We start from the raw sequence: 14736 nt of genomic DNA on the forward strand, positions 1-14736 counted from the left end.
TGATTTTAAAAACACAGTTATAGAAGCCTTGGAACCTTTTGCCAAAATGTTTGTTTTCAGACCCCTGGGCTATCCTGGGGCCCGGGGTAGCTCCAGCCAAAAATATTAATGACTTAATCAGCCACTGAACTTGGGGGCAGGGTGTGTATCTGGCCCTCATTACTGGCAAGCTCTGGAAATTACATGCAAGCAAAGAATAAAGCAGTAAAGATTAGGAGGGCAATGGGTATGTTTCAGAGCATATAGCAGCCATCAATAGAGCCCAGGGTAAGTGGTCTCAGCTTCACAGGTCAATCCCATTGTTTACAGGAAGAACAGTCTAGGAAAACTGGGGAAAATGCTTCACTGTTGATACCATCTCCCCTAATGAAAGCACCTCCAAATTTTAACTATGAAAGCACAATCTCTATTCCTAGCAGCTGGATCTTATTCTCTTCAGGTCTCACCTCCCTCTTTGGGGTCTTCTGCTCTTATTTTTTAGGCCAGCAGCCTGTCTCTTCCTCTTCTTTAATTCAGCCAACCTCAAGTCTCCATAAGAGCCTTCCTTTGACTTCCCTGAATACAGCTGAGACAGGATAGAACTTCCAACACTTCCAAACACTGAGAAAGAACAAAAGAAAAATAAACAGTGAGAGTACATGGCATATAAACAGTCTGGTTTACAAAGCACAGGGCTCAAATTCTTATCTAGCTAATTTGATCTCAGATCATTGGCTCTCCTCCCATTTCACAGAACCCCAGGGGAAGTAATGCTTTACCTGGGTTCCTCTCTGCCCAGCTCAGGGCAATGGCCATCCTTAGCATCCACTATCTGAGAATGCCCTGTTAGTCGTGCTGACCATGAGAGACCTTGTTCTCTCTCCCAACTTTGGCTGCCTCTCAGATCTGCCATTTGGTTTTTTGTTTTTGTTTTTGAAATAGTTCGCTTTTTTTCTTTAAGATTTTATTTATTTATTTTTCTCCCCTTCCTCTCCCCCCACCCTGCTGTTTTTGCTGTCTGTGTCCATTCGCTGTGTGAACTTCTATAGCTATTTCTCTTTTTTTCTTCTCTTCTCATCTTTCTCCTCTAGGGTTCACTGGGATTTGATCCTGGGGACCTCTGATGTGGAGAGAGGTTCCCTGTCAATTGTGCCACCTCAGTTCCTGGTCTCTGCTGCACTTCACCTTGACTCTCCCCTTTGTTTCTCTTTTGTTGCATCATCATCTTGCTACATGACTCACTTGCGCAGGCCCTCTGCTTGCTTGCTGCACAGGCACTTGGCTCTCCACACAGGCACTGGCTTACCACGTCGGCACTGGCTCACCATGGCACTCACACAGGCACTCAGCTTACCATGCAGGCACTCGCATGTGCCCTTGGCTCGCCGCACAGGCACTCACATGGGCACTTAACTCGCCACACAGGCACTCGGCTCACAGCGCGGGCACTTGGCTCACTGTGTGGACACGTGGGCACCCACCACGTGGGTACTCAGCTCACCATGCAGACACTGGCTTACCACATAGGCATGCTTTCTTTGCTTTTTCACCAGGAGGCCCCAAAGCTCAAACCCAGGTACTTCCATATGGTAGGCAGAGGCCTTATCACTTGAACCACATCCACCTCCCTGCCATTTGGTTTTGAGAACATGCCTGTGACTCAGCAGTATACAAAGCATGAGCACAGCCCTCAGGAGAGTCCTCATCCTTCAGCATACAGGGATGTAACTTCACGTTTTCAGGCCCAGCAATGTGGCATCATCTTCTCCATAAGGAGTACAACATTGCTATCATATAAACTGCCCACTCACAGTTATAGGAGTTCCTTCCTCCCTGTAACTCAAGCCACAGTGTGCACAAAAGCTGTTGTTTTCCATGCTTGGCAATCCTCATCCACTCCCAAGTCCCTTAGACACATAGCTGCCTGTAGGCATCTGCACTCAAATCTAATTCCTCCTTGAAAGTTTTGAAGCCACACCAACAAGCAAGATCTGAAGTTGTTAAAAGTTCCATGTCCTGCTTGAGTGCATCTTTAAAACATTGAGCAAGGAAGAGTATAGCTCAAGTGGTTGAGCTACAGGTTGAGCACCCACTTCCCACATATGAGGTCCCAAGTTCAATCCTCAGTACTTCCTAAAAACAAAACAAACAAACATGAAAAAACCAATTCTCATTGGGGAGCAGATGTAGCTCATCAGTTGAGTAGTGCCTGCTTCCCATGTACAAGGTCCTGGGTTCAATCCCTAGTACCTCCTAAAATAATAATAATAATAATAGCAATAATAATAATAATAAAAACATTGGGCTAACCCAGCAACTGGCCCATTATTCAAGAGAATCAACATCAAATACTAAACAGTTTTTTGTCTGAATCTTTTCTCTATTATAATAATATATAAAAATATAAGCTGTTTTAAGTATTACACTCTGGAGGAACAGTTTAAGTGATTTAAATGAACTTTAGGTGATCCCAATATATTAATCATGCTAAGACAGAGAACATAGTCTTCTGACATTTTTTCAATGTATTGAACAAGTGGGACTCATAAGGTGCAACAGAAGAGGTTTTGTCTTTTCTCCAACTGCCTGTTCAAACCTGTTCTATGAGAGTAGGATGATATTTAGGCAGGTTCTTTTATTTTTCCAATAATTCTCAGAAAACTGAAGTGCTCTGGTCAGTTTAAGTCTCAAGAATAACTTTATTTCAATAACTAAAAATGTCAATTCCCTGAAATAATCAAAAGTTGGAACTCCTTAAAAATTTCAAACTTCTCCCTTCCACCAGCTCTGTATTTTTTTCCAGGAAAGTAGCCTGAAGTGGGAAGAAGGGACATAGTTGGCCTTCTTTCTCTCAATCTCATTTGCACTTCTTCTTCTCCACCCCCATTTTGTGAACGTAGTACCATGTTCATGCTGGGAAAGAGAATTGAAGTTCAGAGGTAGGAAAGGTCATATTTGACTGGTATTATTGTGCGCTGACTCCAGGGCTTGGCAGCTTTGGTATAGTGCTCTACAGAACTTTCGGAGATAACCACTTCCCCTGTCCCCAAAATCTACACACACATTCCTACCATTGCTGAGGATCTCTCAACTTCAGTACCTTTTACGAAGCCAAATGCATCTCTTCTAGTTGGCCACTTAAAATTCCTCTTCCAGTTCTTGGGTAGTTGGGTCTATGCCTCCAGCTGTTCTGTTAGGTCTCTTCAGCTTCTAGATAGCTCTCCGGAGCAGGATCTGAGATAGTCCAGCTAACTCCCCTTCATCTGACTATATCCAGCCAAGGTGAAATATGTGCCTTTGTCCCACTACTGGTGGGAGTCATTATTCCACTCATGGCCCCACTACTCCAATGTCACACAGCACTTTAGCAATATTCTTGCCCTTCAGATTTCTCAGGCATGAGTCACACACAAGTCCACTGTGCCACCCAAAATGCACGTGTCAAACTCTCCAAGAAGAGACTCTGAGGCCCTTCACATCAGTGTCTGATGTTTACCTTTCTCTAGATTTGTAGTTTAGGCCAACCCTGAAGGGGAAAAAAATGACCCATGAACACCTAGAAAATGGTAGACACTGATTCTGGTCAATTCCCTCTGCTTCTGCATTTTTCTCACAAGCCATAATTGCTCTGAATGTTGGTAGTGTCATCTGACTCGTGTCTGGTCCAAATAAAGGCTGCTAAGCACTAAAAGAAAAGAAAACAATTGGCAAATTCATAGAGACAGAAAGAAGACTAGTGGTACCAGAGCTCAGGAAAGGAGGAACTCCTGCTAATTGGTGTTGGGCTTTTTTCTGGCCTAGGTAAAGAGGAAGCAACCCCAGCCCTCCCTATGAGAAAGTGGTCAAATTCAAAACAACCAAAAATTCATTTCCAAAGAAATCTATTTCTAATCTAATCCTATTTCTAACCTCTTTTATAGGTGAGAAATAGGTGGTCAGCTGAGGTTCACAAAACCAGATCTTGACCTCTTCCTTTGCAGTTCTACTTAAGAGATCTAGCAGCTTGTTTTGGAACATGGAAATACAGACCAAAAGAAAAACTCCATTTTAGCACCCAATTCTATCTACATAGAAACTAAAGAATCTGAAAAAGGTTGAAAGAAAATAAACTTCCATTTCCAAGCTCTTCCTTACCAACAAATGTGAAAATAGCCACTAGTTTGCACTTAAGCTAACGTGCTCACTGTTTTGCTTTGTTCAGGTGTTTTTGAAATGACCATCAGAGTTTCCACATGGAAAAGAAACCAATCAATGCTCCCTGTGGCCTTAGCATTGAGTCAGGCATTGCTGAGCATCTGGTTTCTTTCTGAGGTTATTTGTTGGGTCTTTCCACCTGTCATGATGCATCCATTTTCTACTAATTCTGAATTAGAGCTCTCTACTTCTCACCAAATGCAGTGTCTGTGTGAGCCTCAGGACCTTCAGAAAGTCCTGTCACTTTTACCACCTCTTCCATTTGGTAATCCTCAGTATTCTCATTTTTTAATGATTTTTTAAGACGACATCTGGGCTTCAAAACAGGAGGAAATTTTAGCTTAACAAAGGTGTCCATGGCTTTCTAAGAGAACTCTAAGAATGGACTCTTCAAAACAGGCCATCTGGCCAAATGTCTTTTCACTAGGCCACAAAGAGAGGAAAATATGGGAAGGACATAAAGGAAAAAAGGAGAAATAAGTTTAAAAATGGAGGGTGATGTAAGGGAATTCTGTATGGTATGCCTGATTGTTTTGTAAACTCACAACTTCTCTAATAAAATCAGGACTGAGAGAGGTAAAAGGAGGGAGAAATGAAAGGGAAAGAAGGAAGAAAGAGTGGAGAAAATGGAGGAAGAGAAGGAGGAGGAGGAGGGAGAATTTGGGGATTGAAGATTAATAGGGATAAGAAAATATCTTGAATAAGTCACTCAGAGTCTGCTAGAGGCTGTCAGTCTTCTGGTTGCCCCCGGGCTAGTTTGAAGTGAGCTCATGAGATTGATCTGATCTCTTGTCATTCTTCCCTGGATATTAAGCATTTGCTGAGAGTTTAGTATGATCCTTCCACTCTAAATGCAGTCAGATATGGAACTGAGAATAATAAATTATGCATCTGAGCAGGGAGGCAGGTAAAAGGTTAGAACTTGGAACTGAGCACTAATACAGCTAAGTGGAGATGTCCAGAGTGTGTGTCAGCCAATCGTGTACCCTGGGCTTAGCTGAGAGCTTGGGAGAATGCAGATATCAATAATCATCCCATGAATAGATGAGGTCATGTGTGAATGATAAAGGAATGATCAAACAAGTAAGTAGAGTGTTCTAGATGAATAGCTTTCAATATCAAGGCAATGGACCCATGGCATCAAAATCACATGGGGAAAATTTTTAACTACAAATCCTTATTTAGTAGGCCTGAGGCATTTTGAATAATTGCTGCCAAGCATTCTATGGGCCACTGAGTTTAGGAACCACTACTCTAGGTGACTTAGAATGTGTTTCCAAACAGAAAAGCATGGATCTTGGCCTGTGTGTCCAATATACTAAAGCCTCCACCTACTTTTTTTTCATTTGGCAGCAAACTTGAAGAATTGGTTCATTTCTTACAAGTCATGTATCCCAAACTCTGTCAGCACTGGCAAGTAATCTGGATGATGGCTGCAGCGATGCTGGTCTTAACCGTTGTGCTGGGACTCTACAATTCCTATAACTCTTGCGTGGAGCAGGCTGATGGGCCTCTTGGAAGAGCCACTTGCTCAGCAGCCCAGAGGGATTCCTGGTGGAGCTCAGGACTCCAGCATGAGCAGCCTACAGAGCAGGAAGAAGCCTGATACCGAGCAAGGGCCCTGCCCCAGGAGCCTTAGCCTACCACTCTTTCCCCAAGCATAGTATGTCAGGCCCGGGTGTGGGCACACCGCCACCAGTCCCATTAGGAGATGAAGAGGGGTTCATTCCACATGAAGCACCTCTCTGTGAGCTATGCATACTCAGTAACTGATGTTCTTGGTGATCAACAGTACTGCCCTGGGAAAGCCTCCCGTGGACAGAGGCATCACCTTCACCAAGGAACTCTAACTGATGGCTGGGGAGAATAAAATACCTTCCCTGAGGGGAACAGTAAGATGTTCATGCTTCCCTTTATACTCACTGCAGTCGGTTATCAGAAGAATTGTGCTTAAAGGCTGATGCTGACCCTAAGAATCCAACCTGGAATTTGGAGTTGCAAAATTACTACTTCCTATTTCCCATCTCATTTGCACAAACTATTCTTCAGTCTCCCTTTTTCCCTTTTGGAATCAGCGTTTCTTTTTACAGAAGTCAGAAAGATTTCTTATAAAAATATATAGGCTGGATTTAGTTCAGCCTATATATTTGAAATGCAATGGGAAGATATGATTTAATACATATGCATCTGTATACGCACAGCACACACACTTATACAACATGCATGTGCACAAAGCCAACAACCCTCAAATGTGTGCTCTGGATAAAGAAAATGCTCATCAAGTCAACCCAGATTGTCACTAGGTGTGCAGTTGTCACCAGGCACCTGTTCAATGAGCTCTCCACGTGGACTTAAAATTTTTGAAAACCACTGAAAACTCATGCCTTCAATGGTAAACTTGCTGTTTCCATTTCAAATGCTAATTCTAAGCCATTGTACAGCACAATCTAGTCCTTATTTGTTCTCTCCCTTTGAGAACAGTTAACTCGCCTCTCAGTTGAATGAGTAGAAATGATATATTTTCAGCTTCAGTGTAGGTGCCCACACATAAATGTGCATTTGCACCTTAGTGTTTTGGTTCAAACAGAATTTCCAACCCAAGAATACATTGCAGTGCATTCCCAATGTTTAGCATAAAGCTAAGTGTGCATACCCTATCTCTAGTTTGGATTCTCTCTCCACTTTTACTGCCACTGCCTTCCTTCAACTCTCCTCAGTTTTAGGGGAGTGTTGATTTTAGTGTGGGTTTTATTGCAGTTTTGTTTTTGTTTCATTGTTGATGTTTGTTTTTGTTGCTAACCCTTATATAGAGCTTACTATGCACCAAAGATTGTTTTAAGTATTATATAGGTATTAATTCATTTCATCCTCAAGAGAAAGAAAAAAACTAAGAAGTAGATACTACTCTTCCCATTTTCAGATAGACTGAGACACAAAAAAGATAAGTAACTTGTAAAGAACACCTGGCTAGTAAATCTCAGCTGGAATTCAGTCCTTGGCAGTCTGGCTGTAGGCACTGTGCTCTTACCCCTACGCTAATTTGCCTCTTCTAATGGTCTCCAAACCGGACACCTTACATTCCAGTCTCACATGCTTCCAATTCACAGCCTATCTTTAGAAAGAGGGTGCTCTTTCTAAAATAAAAATCTCAGAATGTTATTCCCTGCTTAGAACTCCTCAGTGACTCTCCCTTGCCTGTAGGATAAGATTCACTGTTTTCATCTGGCCTCAAGGCTTCTCGGGATATGGTTCCCTCCTGCTTTTTTAGCTTCATGTACTGCTGCCATCCTCCTAGCAGCCCTTAAGCCACTGCGATTATTTACTCTCACAGCTCTGTACCTCCACTCATTTTCTTTCTGCCATTCTCTTTTCTTGCCATTTTCTGTTCAAATTTGAGGACCAAGTACAAGAATCATCCTCTTCATATTTCCCACCATATCCTTAACATAATAAATCACACCCTCCTCTGTGTTTTCTTGCACTTTTTAAACACTTTCATTATTGCCCCTTACTACAATATATCACAGTAACTTATTTATGTGTCTGTCTCCCCTGTCATTTGTCCTCAAAGACAAGAACCATGTCTTGCTCATCTCTGGGTAAGTGCTAGCATGATGGCTGATGCTTAGAAGGGTATCACTAAAATGTCAGTTGAAAGAATAAGAATTCAAGATGGTAGAGAACAGCACCATTACCACCACATCTCAATGGGAAAAGTAACATTTTTATTAACCTGATGTTATTCTAATTTTTTTGGTCTACTCTCTGAGAGAGCTGAAATGAGACCAGACTTGCAACATTATTTCCAAAATCAAGGACTGGACTTGATGAAATCACTCCCTTCAGAGAGACCTACCTATATCTGGCCCCCTTCTAAAACATGTTTATTTAAGGGGGTCACCCTTTACAGTGACTAGGAAACCCCTGAGAGAGAAGCCCAAGCCAGGGTTGATCAAGGATGTGCCATTAAGGTAAAGAGATAGAGCAGAGCAGATGGACTTTGGGGACATGGGTGGATGTTGCACCCTGCCTTTTCCAGGGGGAATGGAGAAAATGGAAGAATCTTTAGGTCTATGAGGCCCTCAGAGTCAAAGACAGGATGTGAATGGAGCCCCAAAGAGAGTAGAGTGGCTATGGGGCAGAACTCTAGGCTGGAAATGTCCAATCCCAGCCTTCTTTAAAGAAGGACCAGGCTGAATGGGCCCATTGTTCACTTGGCCACAAGCTTCCTACCTTTACCCCCAGTTAAAACAAAATCCAGAAAAGGAGGTGCCAGTGAGCTCCTGAACCTCCAGCTGCTCCATAGAAGGGCCTGCAAGAGCACTTCCAGACAGAGCCTAGCCAAACTACTCCATTTGTGAGTACAGGAGGTTGAAGAAAAGAAAGACATCTCCAAAAGGGAACATAAGAGTAACCACGTTTACGAGGCATTGTTGAAGAAGTACTCACTGGTATTTCTTTTTTGAAAAGCATAGATCAACCTGAAGTAGTTGAAGCTATTGCCAAAGCAGTATTGAAATGGAGAGAAACAGACCCTGTGTTTCCAGTAGTGAAATAAAAGTTCACCTCAAAATGCCTCTGTAGTCTGACATTTCTCCTTAGCCCTAGGAGTCTTCAGTTGCAGAGTGATGTGTTTGTGTCATTGTTGATGTCATTTCCTAAAGGGACATTCACTTTCTGGCTGCCACAATCCCATATGTATTGCTCCCCATGTAAAGACTGGCGGAGAAATGGAGAGGGAAATGTTGGATTTGTGTTATCACTAGCTGTCAGTTCCTAATGTTGTTAAGCCTCACATAGGAATGCTAGTGTTGAACTGTAGAGTGTCACATACCTGAGTTTGAAAATAAAAGCACATTTCCAAACCTTTTATAGCAGTCAAATGCCTCCTGCTTTTACAGAACTGAGTCACAATCTTATCTCAACCCTGAACTCAATCCTTTTAGAATTAGCACTTCCCAGAACCAGCCAGACATTCCCAGTCCTTGGGTCATTTATACATTGGACTGTGAGCTACCTCACAGGTCACAGGGACTGGATCAGTCCCTCTCCTCCCCTACCCCATTCCTTATCTTAGTTTCTTGTACCTTCCTAGCCTATGGTTTTTTAAAATTTATATATATATATATATATATATATATATATATATATATATATATATATATTTTATTTATTTATTTTTTGCTGTGATAGAGACTGCTGAATTTTCACTAACCCAATTTTCACAGCTTGACTGGGTTTTTTTTTTTGGTCTTTCTTGCAGCTAAATGGAGTGGAATGTAGAACTTCCGGGTTCCCTAAAAGCAAACTCTCCTGCCCAATACTTTATACTCTCTTTATTCCACTTTCTGCCTCCCAAATTCAGAAGATTTGGTTGAGCACCCTCAGGACAGAAGATGGCAGAACCACTAGGTAGAAGCTGGGTCTTTGGACACTCACAATATTGAACTGTGACATGAGCAAGAAATAAAATTTTAGTGTATTAAGCACTCAGATGTTTGTCATAGCAGTTAGCTTTCCCTAACTAATGCATACATTTGAACCAGAAGTGGGTGTTTCAATAACAAAACTCTAAAGCACGAGGCACTGGTTTAACAGTGACATGGCAGGCAACAAGGAAGCTGATGTTAGGGGCTGGTAAGATGGTGACCTATGGCATGAATAAAATGAAATGTTTGGTAAGATCCTACCTGTGAAAACGTGAAAGGCAAACTACAGCTCAAGGAGAGGCGGCTGGAGAGAATCAGAGTGCTGGGAGAATGTGAACATCTATTGACTGCCTTTGGCAAGGTATTCCAATGAAACGAAGCATACAGGAAATAATTGGCTATTTAAAAGGAGAAATGAAAAAGAGAGTGTTCAGAAATTTGAATCATTGAAGGAATAGAAAACTTAGCTGCTTCTAAACTTCAAATAGTAAGACTAAAAGTGAGCTTGGTGTGAAAAAACAATTTCTCAGTTGATCAAATCAACACACCCCCATGGCAAAGACCGGATTGAGGATGTGGCCCATACTTCCATCCATGGGATGAACTCAGTGTAGCCACCATCATGCTAAAAGAGAAAAAGAGTGGGGCTGACAAAGGAAAGAAATGAATCTTGAGATTTATGACTGGGAAATAATTTTGGACCAGATTATTGACATATCGAATCAAATAGAAGCAAATAGATCAAGAGATCAGACATCTACTAAGTTTGTGAGGGAACTACATTTACAAAGAAACCTCAAGTCAAGTCTAAAATCTCCTTGACTATTCAAGTTAAAAAACAACTTTTGAGACCTTAAGCTTACACCAGCAAGAAGCAGACTGCAAGAGCTATGCTACCCCCAAGGAGGGAAGACTGTCTAATACCCACTTTAAATGTTGCCAAGGAGGATGATATACAACAAAGGACCTCCCTGAGGGAAGCCAAGGGCCACAGAAATCAATAGACATGAGAGATTTTCCCAAAAAGCAGCATCAAAATGCAATCAAGAATAGGTGGGGGACAGGGACAAGATGGCAACAGTTTAAGTGTGCACTCACCATTTCTCTCACAAAAAAATGGCTGAGTAAAGGCAAGATCCTGGCCGAGTGAGCTGTTTTGGGAACTCACAAAGCAGGAGGCTTCAGGGCATCAATCTGGAGAGAGAGGGACAAAGAGATAAACTTCTCAAGGTAAAACCATGAGTTTCTTGCCCTTGAGGCTGGAAACTGTGGAACAGCTAAGCTCCACCCTCAAAGCAAAAAGTTATGGCGACAAGACCCAGACTCTGACAACCACCCAGCAGGAGGAAGCATTCTCCAAGAGAAGTTTTGGTGAAGGATGGAGAGGGGTTTCCTTTCTGTGAGTTTGATTGCCTGGACCCCCTTTCGGCTTTGAGGAGCATACCAACAACAGGAAGAGGGGAGAGGTGAATCTGCTGAGGCAACCTATTTATCTAACTGCCCTGGGTTAGAGAAACTTGACCTGGGAGGAGGAGTTAGGCAATTGACTAGTCTGGTGCTGAAAACTATCAAAATTTCAACTCCCCTAAGGGAGGCGAGCAGTAGGAAGCACTTAATAAGCTTCCAAGAGCCTATTTAGGGTCCCCTGGGAGGAGGGGTGGTCTGGAAGAGAGTTGAGAGTCATTTTTTTCTGCAGTGAGTTAAGTCACCAGGGTCCCATGTGAATTTCAAAAGGGAACTCAACCTGACTGGGAGAGGTAAGGGGGAAACCGCTCACACAGGCTTTTACATCTGCTGCCTTGGGAGAGAAAGCGATAAGAATAGAAAGGAGAGGAAGGCCGATGTGGCTCAAGTGATAAGGCCTCTGTCTACCATATGGGAGGACCTGGGTAAAATCCCTAGGGCCTCCTGGTGAAAAAGAAGAAGAGAAAGCATCTGAATATTGAGCCAGTGCCTGCATGGTGAGCCAAGTGCTCACATGGTGAGCCAAGTGTCCACATGGTGAGCTGAGTCCCTACGTGAGTGCCCACGTGGTGAGCCAAGTGCCAGTGTGGCAAGCCGAGTGCCATGAGGTGAGCCAAGAGGCCACATGAGTGCCCAAGTGAGTGTCCACATGGTGAGCCATGCTCGCATGGTGAGCCAATGCCTGTGTGGCGAGCCTAGTGCCCATGTGAGTGCCTGTGTGGCAATCCAGTGCCCACGTGGCAAGCCAAATGCCCATGCAGCAAGCCGAGTGCCCACACAGTGAGCCAGTGCCTACACAAGTGAGTCATGCAGCAAGATGATGATGCAACAAAAAAGAGATGAAAGGGAGAGTCAAGGTGAAGCATAGCAGAGACCAAGAACTGAGGTGGTGCAATTGACAGGGAACTTCTCTCCACATCAGAGGTCCGCAGGATCAAATCCCAGTGAACCCTAGAGGAGAAAGATGAGAAGAGAAGAAAAAAAAGAGAGAGAGAGAGAAATAGATACAGAAGATCACACAGCAAAGGACACAAACAGCAAAATAAGCAGGGCAGGGGAAGGGAAGGGGAAGGAAAAAAATGACTAGAAAGGGGGTAGGGACAGACTCCTAATCAGCAAGGATTTATCCAACTGCAAAGAGTCAAATCTGCCCGAGGCATAGCTTTCTGAAAAGCTAACTGACCCAACAAAACAGTTTAGCTCAGTGGAGGAGTTTCTGCCTTGTATATAAGAGGTCCCTAGTTTGATTCCCAGGTCCTCTTAGAGTAGTAATCTACTGGGATATCAAACATTGAGATGATACTTTAGGACAGGGAAAACATAGACTTTATTCTTGTATTAGCTTCTCTTGGGTTTCTTATTTTTCCTAAAAAAGGGTTACTTTTGTTTTAAAATTCAACTTGGTTTACCTGCTTTAAAGCCTGCAGAGGGAAGGCTGCAGGGTAATTGCTTGATGAACACCGGCAGCCTGCGAAGCACCACAGGGGCCTAAGAGGGAAGCCTATTTTTCCTTGGTTTTTGTTTGACTGCTTGCATGTGGATTTCAGTTTTTTTTGGTTTCTTGTTTTTCTTTCCTCTTTCTCCACCTCTCCCCGCCCCCCCCCCCTTTTTTTTTAATTAGGTGCTGCTCGCTTTTTTCTTGTTTGCTGTGTTTCCTCTTCCTTGATTGCCCCTTTCCTGTGTATACCAATTTTGTCTACCAATACTAGCTCTTTTCCTTCCTATATCTTTCTAGCTTACACTTTCTGTTGTTCTTACATTCCACCTCTCTTTTTTTAGTCCTCAATTTTTCTGATTTTTATTTCTAACTCTTTTATTCTGTTTTCTTTTCTTTTATTAACTTTTTCGCTTTTGTTTTTTCTTTTTCTCTTTCCCTCTGCCCTCATCATTCTGGCCTTTTAATTGATTCTAGATGCTTTTCTACATTCTGTTCCCCATTTCATTGTAGGTACTCACTTTTTTATTCCTATTACTCTATACTGCTTACATGAGTTAAATATTCATTTTCCAAAGTCTTATATGGGTCCTCTTCTAACTTTTACTATTATTATTACTATTATCCTTGTTCTTTTCTTACTTCTTTTGCTTTCTCTGGCCCTAATCATTTTCCTTCAAGGGAACATAGACAACACCAAGGAAAAAGAATAAAAAGAACAAAGTGTCAAGGAGAAAACTTAACTCACACACAAACACAGCAACTAAATAAAACCTAGAATAGAGAGAGAAGCTAATCAATTGAATAAATCCATCAAGATAAAAAGATAACCAGATAGCAACAAAAAATTACAAACCATAACAAGAAACAGGAAGAATGGCCCAGTCCAATGAACAAACTAAAAACCAGGAAGAGATGCAGACCATTGAACAACTAATCAAAGCTGTCCAAACAAATATCATGGACCTACTTAAGGAAGTGAAGGAAAAGATTACAGATATTAAGAAGACACTGAGAGAACACACTGAAGAAATTGTAAATATACATGAAAAGATAACAGATATGATGGTGATGAATGGCACAATCCAAGAAATCAAAAAAACACTGGAAGCACAAAAACAGATTTGAAAAGGCAGAGGAAAGAATTAGTGATATGGAAAGCCGTACATCTGAAATCAAACAGATAGCAGAAAAGATAGATAGAAAAAATCCAGCGGAGACTTAAGGATTTGTATGACAACACAAAAGGCACAAACATACACATTATAGGCATCCCAGAGGGAGAAAAGAAAGGAAATGTGACAGAAGGAGTGTTGGACAAAATAATGGCTGAAAACTTCCCAACCTGTCTGTTGAGGGAGTTACACATACATGTTGAGGAAGCACAGTGCACCACAAAAGTATAAATTCCAACAGGCCTACTCCAAGACATATACTTGTCAAACTGTCCAATGCTCAAGACAAATAGAAAATACTGAAGGCAGCAAGAGAAAAGAAAACCATCACATACAAGGAAAGCTCAATAAGATTAAGTCATGATATCTCATCTGAAACCATGAAGGCAAGAAGGCAGTGGTATGACATAGTTAAGGTACTAAAAGAAAAAAACATCCAGCCAAGAATTTCCTATCCAGCAAAACTGGCATTCAAAAATGATGAAAAGTTCAAAATATTCACAGATAAACAGAAATGAAGAGAGTATGACAATAAGAAACCTGCCTTTCAAGAAATACTGAAGGGAGTTCTGCAGGTTGAAAGGAAAAAAACATGAGAGAGAGAGTTGGAGAAGAGTGTAGCGACAACTAAAAAGATAAAAAGAGAAATAAAAACAACATATGACATACATAAACCCAAAGAAAATATGGCTAATATAAGTAATTTCTTGAGAGTAGTAACACTGAATGTCAATGGATTAAATTCACCAGGCATGGGACACAGATTGGCAGAAAGGATAAGGAAATATGACCCATCTCTATGCTGTTTACAAGAACACCTTAGACTCAGGGATTCAAGGACCCTGAAAGTGAATGGCTGGAAAACAATCTCGTAAGTATACAATAACCAAAAAAGGGCGGGAGTAGCTATACTAATATTGGACAAAATAGACTTTAACTGCAAAACTATTGTAAGAGACAAAGATAGACACTATATATTATAAAACAGGTAATCTTTCAAGAAGAAAGAACAATCATAAACATTTATCCACCTAACCATGGTGCCTCAAAATACATGAGG

At 41.8% G+C, this 14736-nt stretch overlaps 1 protein-coding gene and 1 long non-coding RNA gene across 14 annotated transcripts in view; one reads left to right on the plus strand and one right to left on the minus strand.

Annotated features, from left to right (window-relative positions):
• The window catches only part of IRAG1 (inositol 1,4,5-triphosphate receptor associated 1), a 250917-nt gene extending 241874 nt beyond the window's left edge, over nucleotides 1-9043 (plus strand). For all 9 annotated transcript variants that reach the window (XM_071217846.1, XM_058305750.1, XM_058305744.2 and 6 more), the window contains one exon: nucleotides 5527-9043. In XM_071217846.1, the coding sequence (XP_071073947.1) occupies nucleotides 5527-5779 (253 nt within the window). In that variant the 3' untranslated portion in view covers nucleotides 5780-9043. The remainder of the gene's footprint in view (nucleotides 1-5526) is intronic.
• Nucleotides 1-14736, minus strand: part of LOC131280064 (uncharacterized) — a 64129-nt gene that overhangs the window by 24919 nt on the left and 24474 nt on the right. For 2 of the 5 annotated variants that reach the window (XR_011649801.1, XR_009187644.2), the window contains exons 2-4: nucleotides 10701-10796; nucleotides 9864-10000; nucleotides 447-600 (exon numbers count right to left, since the gene is read on the minus strand). This is a non-coding gene — a long non-coding RNA (uncharacterized lncRNA). The remainder of the gene's footprint in view (nucleotides 1-446; nucleotides 601-9863; nucleotides 10001-10700; nucleotides 10797-14736) is intronic. The other 3 variants (XR_011649799.1, XR_009187643.2, XR_011649800.1) reach the window with 2 other exon arrangements.

The sequence above is a fragment of the Dasypus novemcinctus genome, chromosome 10 (genome assembly GCF_030445035.2).
Source record: "Dasypus novemcinctus isolate mDasNov1 chromosome 10, mDasNov1.1.hap2, whole genome shotgun sequence".
Classification (NCBI taxonomy): Eukaryota; Metazoa; Chordata; class Mammalia; order Cingulata; family Dasypodidae; genus Dasypus; species Dasypus novemcinctus.